At 39.3% G+C, this 13,743-nt stretch overlaps 1 protein-coding gene across 1 annotated transcript in view; it reads left to right on the top strand.

Annotated features, from left to right (window-relative positions):
• The window catches only part of LOC139709548 (uncharacterized), a 91,287-nt gene that overhangs the window by 44,407 nt on the left and 33,137 nt on the right, over positions 1-13,743 (top strand). Inside the window, exons 14-22 of the mRNA XM_071621504.1 lie at positions 1,856-2,018; positions 2,776-2,903; positions 4,445-4,717; positions 5,330-5,464; positions 7,283-7,459; positions 9,285-9,467; positions 10,298-10,492; positions 11,002-11,250; positions 12,779-12,967. Of these exons, the coding sequence (XP_071477605.1) occupies positions 1,856-2,018; positions 2,776-2,903; positions 4,445-4,717; positions 5,330-5,464; positions 7,283-7,459; positions 9,285-9,467; positions 10,298-10,492; positions 11,002-11,250; positions 12,779-12,967 (1,692 nt within the window). The remainder of the gene's footprint in view (positions 1-1,855; positions 2,019-2,775; positions 2,904-4,444; positions 4,718-5,329; positions 5,465-7,282; positions 7,460-9,284; positions 9,468-10,297; positions 10,493-11,001; positions 11,251-12,778; positions 12,968-13,743) is intronic.

Raw genomic sequence — 13,743 nt, forward strand, 5'->3', positions numbered from 1 at the left:
ACTGCCAAACTATATGAATGTTTAAGCATTTTAGGATGTACACTGCCAAACTGTTGGGTCTTCGATCAGATATCTCGCCACCTGGCCTTGTCGCATTAAATGGAAGCAGGCCTACATAGTATTAGAGGGAAAATTGTGGCGGCAATAAAGACCTTCCCGACTTTCAGGATATATGAGAGTTGTTAATATGTGTCACTTGCGATACGTCATGTAATAAGGTACAACGAATATATTGCATGGTGTGACAGGTCCCGAATCGAACTGTGGTGTGTGAAGAGAACTAATCCTCTAGCTTCTACCGTGCGCATTTCACAAACGCATTGCACCTTGGCCTCACTCATTACACAATTTGCTGCTACGGATGTCTCACAACTGTTCACACTGGTCCTGCATGGTTTCACAAACTAACATCAATTTGAATGTGCTTTGGTCCCACAAGTATATGGAAAGCAGTGAAGAGCCAAGAAAGCACAAAGCACAAACGCTATTCACAGATTGAAGTGACCTGACTTACTGAATGTCAGGGAAAATAATAACCAAAGAATTGTTTTCCTCTGAACCATTCTTGGTGGACGTCTCATATGTCATCAGAACAAAAATCCACGTGTGCAGAAATAGGCATTGTACTATCTGCAAACACGGTCTGTCCTCTCAAAAGTGGAAAATTATCATTCTTTCTGTAAGGAGTATGTAGAATTGGATTATGGAATTGCATTACCTCTTCGCTCCACAAAGCACACTGCCATGCAGGTTTTCACGCCTTCAATTCTGTGTATAAAACAAACAAGAACACACATAGCGACTCTCTCGATCTATATGGGAATATAAGAAGAGAAATGCTACGTATATAAATCTTCTTTTGCCTCGGCGGTCAGATAGATTTGAAATGTCCGGTAATAACTTACATGGTCAAACACATTATACAGAAGTGAAAATATCGTTCTTCAAATTGTCAGAGCTAATATTTTCTGAGATATGAATGTCATCGAACATAATATCAGAGAAGATAAAAATGCAAACTGGTTGAAATATGACAGGCAGATACTCCAGGGAAATAAGGCATTCCAGTCCAAAAAAAGAAAGAAAGAAAGAAGAAATACAAGCAAACAAACAAACAAACAAACGAACGAACAATATTCAGACTTAGAACTTTACCTAATGTCTTACAGACATTTACCGTTGATATTTTGTTCTTTGACATTATATGTATAACACTGATTGAAGAGTGCGTTTCACAAGTTTCGCAGTTGAAAGTCGACAAGCCCAGTGCCAGGTACAACACTTCACGTTTATAGGACCATGTCTACTACCCGGCACGCATTTCACAATGTCACTTGTTGTTGCAGCACTTAATTCACCTTCACTTCGCTCTTCCCTTAAAAAAGCAAAATTCTACTCCTCGTTCAAGATTTACTCCAATAACTAAAGCAATCATAGGTGCCAACAGATTTCCTGAAATCAACGCTTCATTAACGACACAAGGAATATAGGCCTATATGTGAAGATTCGAAGAAAGAGATGAAGCCACGTCATGATTGATTACAAAATTAATGTATACATAGATATGTCTGTGTGAGTGTCTGTGTCTGTGTAGTAGGAGGTACTTGGGTATGTGTGTTTGTCTGATTATCAATATTGGCCCAGAAAATCATTCTTGTACCACGCAAAACTGCAGTAAGCCATTCGCACGTTGTGAATAGATGAGTCAGTATGCATGAAATTTATTTTTATCACTTTTACAGCAACGGCCAATGAAGAAGTGCAAACGTCATGTAAAGGAAGTTATCACATTTGCATAGCAACGGTTGCATTATATCCATCTAAAAAAGCACAAATTTTGATAATGATCTCCAAGGTCCCGATGGTTTGACGATTGATCCAATAAGTCGTTTGCTGTACTGGACGGATGTAGCCCGGAACACTGTCACCGCTGCCAGTCTAGACGGGACTGTGATTAAGACTCTCATAGACACAGACCTGGACCAGCCCAGGGGCATAGTCCTGGACCCCGTTGGTGGGTGAGTATAATACGGATAGGCTGCAATTGTGCTACTAACTGTCAATCAAACTTGCGTTTAGCGACCGCTCAAGGAGAGCATGACTGGTATCTAGAGAGGTTTTACCATCAACATTTATTTCAAACATTTGGGGGTTTTTTTCCCGACGGTATTGCAATATTCAAGCTTATCCTTTTGATAGTAATTCCCTCCATTTGTAACTGCCTACTTCATTACCCATTGTTTATTACACATTCTCTAATACAAAGTTAGTCACAAGCAGTATCTCAAATTTAGATCTGCTGTTCTCGGTTTGTAAGTTGGTTGACCCTAACGCAGGTCATTATGAGAGATGCAGACACGCCAGCAGAAAAAATAGTAATTGTTGTGCTGTCGTAATAATATGGGGTTCTATTGATTCTCTGATTATGGCCCTGTATTCACTGTAAAGGCTTGAAGACATAATTATTGTATGGCGGATTTTGTTTATGGCTCTTCAAGGCAGGTGGTCTCTGTCAATAGTAAACACATTTTCTCCTCGGGGACTCTATTATGGATGCACATTGCAGGTGGCCACTACAGACGGGCATATATAGCGCTTCCTTATTTCTAGGTTTTGACGAAAATGAAATTGAAAATGTCTCAACATACATTGTATATTCCAAAAATTTAATGAGGTTGTAAATTCATGAATACAGACACATATTACGTCCATTGACTCGTGCTTGATAAGGAACACAAATACAATTAATTCCTTGTTTGATTCCATGCCTTCTAGGTATATGTACTATACTGACTGGGGGAAGGTGCCCAAAATCGAGAAGGCCCACATGGATGGTACTAACCGAGAGATTCTGGTCGACACTGAACTCTCCTGGCCCAATGGCTTGTCTCTGGACCTGACAGGTATATACGGTCAAACCCCGGGAAACTTTCTTAAACTCTCTGTCTCCCAATTTCAATATAGGCCTACTTATATCACCTGTGACAAGATGCACTAAAAATTATAAAATCTTTATTGATGTACAGTGTAAATACATAAAGTTTAATTTTGTTGATTTGCACTTCGATTGCCTCATGCCAAATGCTGCATGCAATGAAGCAATTCGAGTGTCACATTTAGATCTGAAATCTGTCTATAGGGGAAGTCATCATTCAACACATACTGTATAGCATTGAAGAAATAGATTAAAAAAACCCTCAATACTTTAAAGTGGAGGAGAAATGTGAGGAAAAAATGGCTAAGTGCATCGACTGACCATTAAGAGTCTAAAAGATTTCCTAGAATATCATATTGATTCAGTTACGATTCACTGAGCATGAATTATCATGTTGTGACATACAACTGAATTCTGCATGATTTTCTTATAAAGAATTAACCAAATGTTATTAAACTACACTGAATTTCATCAAACTGCCATGGCGATGATAGGCCTAAATAAAGAAAAAAGTGTAGATAATTCAACATATCTTCATTTTTCTTGCATAATGAACTTCGATCATCTGGATTGCCTTTTTCAGAAGCCGGGGAATATTGTTACCCTTAACATAGCTTATTTTAGTAACAAAGGAAAGGAATCTATACTTTCCATTAGAAAAAAGAAAATTTTAAGGAATTTTGTTAATATCGTTGTTAGATCAGCTGTGACATTACCAAGAAAAAAAAAACCAATCACTTTTGAACAGATTGTCTGCATGATTTTCCGTATACTTCACTTATGTGTTTCACTGGGTCTATAATTTTTCTGCATTAACTTAATCCACTTACATACATATGTTTTGAGTTTCATTTCCCTTTTAAGCCTCGAATGCTGTTTTACCTGACATGACAGACTACCTATAGAATTAAATAATAATAATAATAATAATAATAATAATGATAATAATAATAATAATAATGATAACAATAATGATAATAAGGTATTATTTACCCAGGGTAGCCTCTTCAGTGTTAACGCTGCTCTGCCAGAGTGCCCTGCAATTATTACTACCCTGGCGTTGCCAGGTACCCATTAATTTTTTATACACCTGGGTCTAGAGGGACATGGTGGGCAAAAGCATCTTGTCCAAGGACGTAAGCACTGGGCGGGATTCGAACTCGGGTCCTCCGATCACGGGAGTCGGGAGTCTTATCCACTATGCCACTAGTGTCTAGTTTACCTCCAAAGGTAACAAGTTTTGACATGATTTCTTCAATCAAATTAGCTCTGAATTGAAAATCTGTTAGAAAGGGCGATTTGAAAAGAACATCGTTTACGTGATGTGTAAGTACTAGTAGGTTTGCAAACTATGTTATCAAGAGTAACCGGAACTCGGAAAATGGTGTTCATATCAACTAAAACATCGTAGTGGCAAAGGCTGCGCCCTTTAAATCAACTTTTGCTAAGTCGTATAAATGGAGAATTATAAAATAATCTTACGGGAGATACACATCATATACTTTACAGGGAAGAAACTCTACTGGGGCGACGCTAAAATCGATCGCATCGAACGCATCAACCTGGACGGCAGCGGCCGAGAGATGATTGTCAACCTTGCCCCGCGAGGCCACCCTTACGGTGTTGCAGTCTTGGGCTCTCAGGTCTTCTGGAGCGATTGGAAGAAATACGGCCTGATGCGCGCCGACAAAGATACTGGAGAGAATGCCGAGAGTGTGGGGCCTCAGATCTTCACGCGGATCAGCGAGATTCACATCCACAACTCGACGCAAGAATTGGCTGGTAGGCCTACGTGTGTATACGTTCACGATGAGATGTATAGCAGCAGAATAAATTGTTTGTCATTTTTCTTCTGCTAATATGTCGTTGAGCTAATATCAAAGGACGTAGATCTACAACAATCAATTTTTGCTGTAAAAGACGGAGAACTTCAAGGTTAAGTGGGTTCTTTTTGGTTTTAGAGCTTGATCAACCTACCGTGTGGTCCTACGTCGTCGTCGTTGGGCCCCTTGTATTGTACATATATTGGTGTCTTGCAGTAGCCAACATAAATGCAGAGTAACGTGACTGTACAGCTTCTGCTGATCAAACCACGAGGATCGGGTGCTTTTGCAAAGGCTGACCCGTTACGCTGTTAGCACTGCCCAGAGAGCTGACACCACGCGCACCTGTCGCTGAGTCTTGGTTCTCACACTGCTTGTAATTGTATGGACTATGGTATTGGTGGCTTGACTTGTCCAGTCCGTGTGCTACGGCTCTATCTAGAGTGCATGCAATGATGATGATTCTGTACGATCATTGCAGCGGGAGGGCTATTGCTGACAAAGGCTACTACAACTTGTATCATGACAAATGTGTCATGTATGTTTTTTTCTTCTTATTATTTCTTTCAAGGTACAAATGCGTGCACCAACAGCAACGGGGGCTGCAGTCACCTGTGTATCCCTACACCTGTGGGTAGGACGTGTGCCTGCTCTGACGGCATCTCTCTGGATGAGGAAACCAATACCACCTGTCTTGTCTCATCAAGTGAGTGCGCCCTCAGTTGGCTAAAAATAAGCAGTAGATCTAGTCAGGCTTTGGTTACTAGTATGCCCTACGTCCGTCTTTGACTCTGAAGTTCTGTGTTCAAGTGTATCTGTTAAATTCGTCTCTTCAAGTAAAGTATGTCTTTTCTCTCTTTAACACACAAACAACTTCGATCTAATCGTAGTAAAGACAGAAGAATGACAAAATCTGCTCAAGAAGGAAGGCCGAAAAGTCTCCCAGCAGTAAGTTCACATCTTACTCTGATATAACTATACACAACCCAGTCGCTGTACGTACACGTAGGTACGTCGCGACGCACGGCGTACATACAGCGTCTGGTCGGGCTAGTAAACTCTGATATAACTATAACGTTTAGGGTAGGAAACTAGGAGGTCCATTCTGTGTAAATCCTAACTAACTAACTTGTGCTGACTTAGTGACTGCTTTGCTTTTAGATTGCAATGTGCTGTGTACTTCTGAAGGCTCTTTACTTTAAGCATTACAGGAAAACCTATAAGATTAGTCCAGAATACTTCCATGTCCGTTACCATGACGGGATGAGTGTAAAGTGCAATTTGTACCAGGTATTTAAGAGGTGCATGGTCTCTATGTTTTAGTCAAATGCGTACGTGGGTGCACAGCGCAAGTTTCCTCATATAGCGTATAGGGACCTACGCTATCGACTCCTCATTTGCGCTTACGCTTTGGCCCACTTCTGACTTCCCCGAGTCCGAAGAAGTCCGATTCACTGTAGACCTAGTCAGAGGTCGGATTTAGTTCGGCTCATGATCGGCTGAGGGGGATGACAGCTTTAGCAAACTTCTTTTGTGATGTCATAATAACAAGCAGTCATATGCACGCACCCTGGCAGTACTACAATTCAGAAAAAAAAGTACGGTTAAACATATTTTAGATGTCTACCTCCTAGAAATCTATGCCTATGCAGTCAGGCAGATGCACAATACTGTAAAATGAGGAATGTTGTCAATTTTGCGAGAGCCAAGATTTGCAAAATTAAAATGCATGCCAAAGTTCTTCTGTACAGTATATGCATTGAATGCCAGCGGCAATTTGCGAAAATTTCATGCTGCGAAGGAGACCATCGGCTCCAGTTCGCAAAAATTTCATGCCGCAAATAGGCCTATTACGTCTACCTGGTATATCAAGTTTTACAGTAATTGGCACATGAAGCACACACATACACAGTAAGGCCAAGGGTTGCGACTATAAAGCACAACTTTACATGAATATGCTCCAACCATGTGTTACCACTGATTGCTTCTTGTCTTGAACTAGTAGTACCATCAACGTGATTGCATCATGTCTAAGATTTGTCTTGAAGAGAGTTTTGGAGAGCTATCTTCTAGGAAACAATAAGATACACACGTTGGTTCTAGACCTAGCAGTAGCATTATTGTATTCCTAGTAATATTTAATGTACCATACCATGGCTATGCTTGCGTTGAGAAGTAAAGTAATGTTACTTGCCTCAATCAGTAATGACACCATTAACCCATTGAGGATGGACTGATTTTGCTATAACACGCATTTCTCATAGACACCTGCCTGAGTATTCTCGGGACTTGTCTTCAATGGATTAAAACTTAAAAGTAACCAAAACTCAATATTAATATGGATTGAGTGAAAGCAACAATTATTAGAATAACACATTAGTTAAAAATCAAAATTGAACAATTGATTCAAAAAGTTTTGGTGATGTCAACATATTTTCACTTTCAAAGCATATGTTCTGCCTTGTCACACTTTCCCCCACTGGGTATTTTTTTTTCTCCCCACTGCATACTAAAAAAACAAAAGACACCACCTGCCCGAGCAGTGTCTCGTTCGGCCAATTCTTGGAGGACTGCACGTTTGAGCCGGGGCGGCGGTGCACCGTGGAGTGTGACCCCGGCTACTGGTCAGAGAGCAAAGTCTACGACCTACTGTGTCTTGCTGATGGGCAGTGGGAGAATGACATGGATCAGTTTTGCACAGGTGATGTTTTGTGTGTGTGTGTGTGTGTGTGTGTGTGTTTGTGTTTGTGTATGCATGTGCCATACACACTTGTCCCACCCCCCCTCCCATACCCATTACAAAAAGCACACACACAAAAAAGGACCATCTTCATGTCGTAAAACTTGATCGGTGACTAGATTAAATGAACTGAGAGAAGCTGTTTTTCAAAATGCATTTCTGTGACATAGTAATATGCAAATTGGCTTTCATGAATAGAGTAGACTCAAAGTGAATGGTAAACGTCTCATAAGAATAGAGATGAAAAAATGCAACTTGATTGAATTAAAACATCTCATGTTTTCACAATACAGTTGCCATAGAGGCACAAATTTGACGAGGTGATCATCCCATCACCTCAGAACATCTTATGACAGGAGTCTAATTTTCAGGGCTGCAATTAATGGGACACACAAATTTTAATGTCCCCTTTGTTGGCCTGAAATTGGGTAAAATGTTCTTGGCACCAAATCTTTGTTGAGCCACAAAAAAAAAAACTAACCCCCCCCCCCAAGAAAAAAACAACAACAAACAAACTGGCAATAATATCTTTGGTAAGGAAATACAGTGTAGTTGTAGTTTCCCATTTATCAACCAAATACATTGATTTATGATCGTTTTCATTGCAAATTAACAAGAAAGTTTTGAGTAGATGACATCATTTACCCAAGCTAATTTACATAATGAAATTTTAACCAGTACAACTGGTCAATGAAAAATGTAAAACCCCAAAATTTTCACTATTTCCACCATATCTATGCTATGCCTGAAGATATTTTCTTGAAACTTAGTGTATACATGTATTACCCAATTAAAATTCTCTGGTAAAAGTTTGAGTCATGAGGTCAAAGGTCAAAAGGTCAAGTAAAAATATTAAAACTTCACCTTTTTTCTCTGTAAGTTGGAAATTGTTCAAGGTATCTTCATGGGACTGACTGGCAGTGATTATCTAGAGAATTTAGGGTTCATGGGGTCATAGGTCAGGGGTCAAAGGTCAAGGACAACACTTCAAAATTTTACTAAATTTCCCTCATGTTTATGCAATGCCAGCAGGATTATTTATTCTGTTTACACTTGGTGTATGCATGTATAACCTAATAGAGATTATCTGGAAAGTTTTTTTTTTTTTTCGTTTGTGTTTGCCTCAAAGGTCGAAAGGTCAAAGATCAAAGTACTGAACTAAGTTTTTCCTCCGTATCTCAGAAGTGGCTCTAAAGTTATCTTGAAACGTACTACATGTTTAAAAATGCATGTTCTGCCTGACAGTGATTATCTTATGAATTTTAGGGTCAAAGGCCAGATGAAAATGGTAACAATCTACTATTCAATACAGAAATTGCACTTTTTCTCCATACCTTGAAAATTACTCAATGCATAAATGTATGAGTGGGTCAAAGTCAAGTTAAAGTCCTTAAATCCCAAATACATGCTCTCCTATTCATCCAATTAAACCAGGTCAAGGAAGGTGAACATTCAACACATAAATTTGTGACAAACTTGTCATTTTAATATTTTGCCAATTTTGTGAAAATGTAATCACACATTGTCCACATGTACTATCTAGACCTATTAGGAGATTCATGCATTATGGCGGAGGCATACCAGTCGCCAAAGCGACATTTCTAGTTTTTTAATTGATACACAAGAACTGCATAATAATCCCAAACAATTAGAGATGCGTAGGATTTGCATATTCATCCATCATAACAATACACACCCAGCTGTAACTTGAACAATCAAAATTTCGAAACCACATCACACCATAGCAATTGTATGTGTTTTTACTTTTTCCTTTTTCTTTTTACAGTGGTGGAGTGTCCAGAACTCAACATCACTGACAATGCGTACGTCGTGTCGTGCCCGGTTCCCCCGATCCAAAACTCCACCTGCGTCCACGATTGTGAGGAGGGTTTCACGTGGAGCAGCGGTCACAAGGAGCTCACCTGTGAGAAGGACGGAACCTGGTCTGGTCCACAGCTCTACTGCAGAGGTTAAAGTTCACGTCCTGCTTACATTCATCTAAAGCTCAGCCACAGTTTTTGATGTGATGCCACAATTGATATCATACTATGCTTCCCTAGAATGCTTCACTGCAATAAAAGATCTATTTAGTTTCCCTAAATTGCTGTAATTGTTGTTTTTTTTTAGGTTACATATTCATTTCTTGTATTCATCTAAAGCCCAACCACAATTCAGTTGCAGTTATCAAGACAAAAGCTGATGTGATGCTTCAATATCAATTTCACACCTTACTTTCATAGAATACTTCACTGCAATAGATAATACATTTAATTTCTCTGAAATATATTTTATTTTTTAGAATTATGGTACTATGTGGCCAAGATTTTTTTCTTCAGAATTCTTCTTTATTTCAGTACTTTGTGATATGACTATTTCACACATAAAGAAGTGGTATCAATGTGTTTAACATGTGACATGAACATGTGTCTTACACGCTAAGTACTTACGTGTCAGAGAGATTCATCCAAGATGCTTCCATGAAGCAATAACTGGTTAATTCAAGATTCTAAACTTGTATTGATAGTCTCATTTCCTGTATTAGTCACATCTTTCATCAATATGCCTAGTGTGATGTACAAGAAATGTATATAGGCCCTACTTATTTCAAGAAATCACTTGAATTGAAAAGAAAAATTGTAAATATTATGCATTTAATTCTTCAAGAATGTGTTGTGTTTTTAAGAAGTGAGCTCCTCTTCACTTAAAAAAAAAATAAATGAACCCCATTTGAATGAGTGATTGATGCTGGGCATATGCATGGATTTGTCTGACTGTATCTTTAATTGCTCCCTCCAACAGCTGTGACATGCGCACCCCTAGAGACCCCACCAAATGGAATGTTCCAGCCCGAAAACTGCACAACGGTCGGGGGAAGCTACCAATCCACTTGCATGCTATTGTGTCGAAATGGTTATCAGGCTGGGGGTGTCACCATGAAGAGCTGTCAGCAGGACGGCCGTTGGAGTGATGAGGATGTTGACTCTCGCTGCGTGGGTAAGGAATCCCCGGGTTGAATTGTTCGCCTCACTTTTGTCCGTTCATTACCACCGTAATGCAAGGAATAGTGAAGGAAGTTATACTAATTGTGTGTCAAATTCAAAGGAATACAGTCAATAATAACCTCATGGAATTAGGCAATCCACTATTAAGTCGGGTCACCTAAAGACTGATCGTTTCATCACAGGTTGCATTCGTGAGATGGGTGACACTATTAGACTGATTGGATTGATTTCCGTCCATATCTGCGCACATAAACAAACAGTAGCCCACTGTGCAATGCAGAAAATATTATGTACTTGTCTGGTCTCATTTTTTTTAAAAGAAAGAAATGCTGACAAAATAGGATTCAGATAAACTAATTGTCATAATACCTTCAGCGCACAAATCATAAGATTTTGTATGATTTTGCAATGTTATCTACACAGCATTTCCAATCCTATAAACTGCCCAAGCTGAAAAAAAAAATGCAAATATTGCTACCTTTGCAACTCCAATTTTGCCAGACCCAATCCCGCCCTCCTTTGGCGACACCTGCCCTTCAAGCGTCAATGTCACCGCGGACAGAGGGAACTTGACGGCATTTCTGGACTTGCCCTCACCAACGGCCACGGACAACACCAGAGAAGCGATCATGTACTCCGCCTCCCACGAGGCCCCGTATCTCCTCGGGGAGGGAGAACACAACATACTAATCATCGCCCGTGATGCGTCCAACAACACCGCAATCTGTCAATTCGTGGTGATTGTTACCGGTGGGTTGTTGCAGTCTAAGCGTGCTCATTTACAGCCAACTTTTCTAGCTAGAAACAATATTATGAAACCATGTTTTGAGATTTATATTTTGCAATAAATGGTAGCTGTTCTTAAAACGTATTTGAAACATGGTTTTGAACCCGAAGTGTTGTCATTCAGAACCGCATTTCATGAGAAACAAGGTTATGAAAGTCCTGTACATGCAATCCTGAACATGGTTTAGATAATGTTACAGTTGCGTGCAACCTGTTTAACCAAATTGCCAAAGGTCAAGCTATACACATAATGAGAAGCCTGGTGGCATAGTCCAAAAGAGCGTAGCCAGAAACATGCTCAGCAGAAACTCTCGTAAATGCTCCTCTGTCAAACCATGTTTCTCAGTATGCAAAATCATGTAAATTCAGCCTAATTTACTTTTTGTCACTTGCTATTTCAGTCACCCAAACCTTTAACAGTATGTGAATCAGTTAATCAACTGACCAGGATATTTTTTTTTCTTCTGATGAAAAAAGAAAATGCAGACAGCGTATATCAAATGGTATTGTCCACAGTCCCCTCCTTTGAAAGAACAGGGGAAGAGAAGGGCTGATGTGTAATGTAACGCATGCTTAAAACAAAAACTTGATGAATGAAGGAAAAATCTAAATTCACAACATAAATAGCCATGAAGTCAATGGGGAAATATTTATAATGAAGTTCATTGTTGTGGCATATTCCTGAACTGGTGAAATCATTTGTGAGCCTTATAAATCAAGAAAGGTCAAAATGATGCCTATCTTCATCCTATTCTAATCACACTTCTGATCAAACGAAAGGCAGAGTTGACCTCCCATGGTCTTCATAGTGTTTATCCATCAGGGCTACAGCAAAACAATTTCTCCCAAAGAACATGGCTTGCATTATTCCTGTTTCATAATAGTCATGCAAGCCAGAGGGATGAAGGCAGGTATGAAACATGCAATTTCTTAATCAATGGGCATTACTTTTGAAATAGTGTCATTGAACAGCTAGCCTTTTGCAAACCATCGCAGGTGCCTGGCTGAAACAGGTTTTCAAGTGGACCTCCATCACACATTGCCAATGTAGAGTGACCCAAGTATGATTTTATACACAAAGCTTAATTCCAATGAGTTTGAAGAGACAAGAGAATTTAATCAGACTGTGCTAGAGAGAAATCTGAGAAGTTTTCATTCATGGAGCTTTGTCAAGTTATTGTGACAAAATTTGCTTTCTTTAAAAAAGCACATCTTCACAAGGTATTTGTGAAAGCAAAATTTGTTCATAACTCTAATAACAACCTCCTATGCCTAGAGTGAAAATTTGCTCAATTTCCATCCCTGTGAAGTTTCATTTGCCTTTGTGTCTTTGCAGAATGCATCTTTCAATATTTTTCCTGTTACTCAATAATCTTAAATAAAGTGATAATAAACTACAATTACATATAATCTGTCATGCGTATGATTATACACATCTCGATATTACATCCTGTACCTGCGTATATTTCTCCTTTGCTACGTCGTCTTCTAGTGGAGTACTGTGATTACTTGAGCATCCCTCTGAATGGACAGTTGGTCAACAACTGCAGCTTTTATTACGGCTCTGTGTGCACCTTTGCTTGCAACCCTGGCTACCGCCTCACCGGCTCCAGTTCCCGGACGTGCGACCGCGGGGTGGAGGGTCAGTTGAGGTGGCAAGGGGACAAGGCAGTGTGTGAAGGTCAGCAAACTAGGACAGAGAAAAAGAGTTGACCAATAAGGCATGGTCACTACAGGGAGGCTCTCATGTGCCGAGAGTATCAGTAATGATAGATACGGCGCATTATAAATGTACGTTATTATTATAGATGAAGTAGGAACTGACTGTTCTCCTTTAAAGTCACACGACCGAAAAGTTGCGATTAATTACTAAGACTTAAGAAGTCAGATGCTTTGGCAAAGAGTGATCATCAGTGACCAAGGCTAAATACTTTGACAGGAGGAAAGACCTCCCCCTACTACAGTTAGTCTCTCTTTCAATTTGCCAGCAACAATGAATGTATGAGCTTTGAATTGGAGCAGCAAATCAAAATGCAGTGTAAAAAGTTACACTTTCTGAACTGCAAAACGTAGAATAACACGCTGTAGCACATTTTAGCAGAATACTCTATTTGAAAGATCAAATGTGCTGAGTAAAATATAGGAAACTTAATGTGCACATCATTGAAAACTATTAATTCTAATCAAGGAAGTAATTAGTTATTTCATTTCATTTCAATTTGCACATTATGAGGACAACAGATTACATGTGTGTGCTATAACTCCAGATTGATGGAGCAGTTAGATTTGACAACACATTCTCCCACACTGAATTTGAAGAGACAAGAGTATTTAATGAGACTGTACAATTTATTTTTTTGGTTATTCAATCTGAAGTAGTACGTCTAGTAGTATTAATACGTCTGAGCCAAAGGCACATTAAGTATGAAATGATGTCATAATAGTATATACATGTAG

The sequence above is a fragment of the Diadema antillarum genome, unplaced genomic scaffold (assembly GCF_040938485.1).
Source record: "Diadema antillarum isolate AM-2024a unplaced genomic scaffold, OU_Dant_1.0 seq00001449_RagTag, whole genome shotgun sequence".
Classification (NCBI taxonomy): domain Eukaryota; kingdom Metazoa; phylum Echinodermata; class Echinoidea; order Diadematoida; family Diadematidae; genus Diadema; species Diadema antillarum.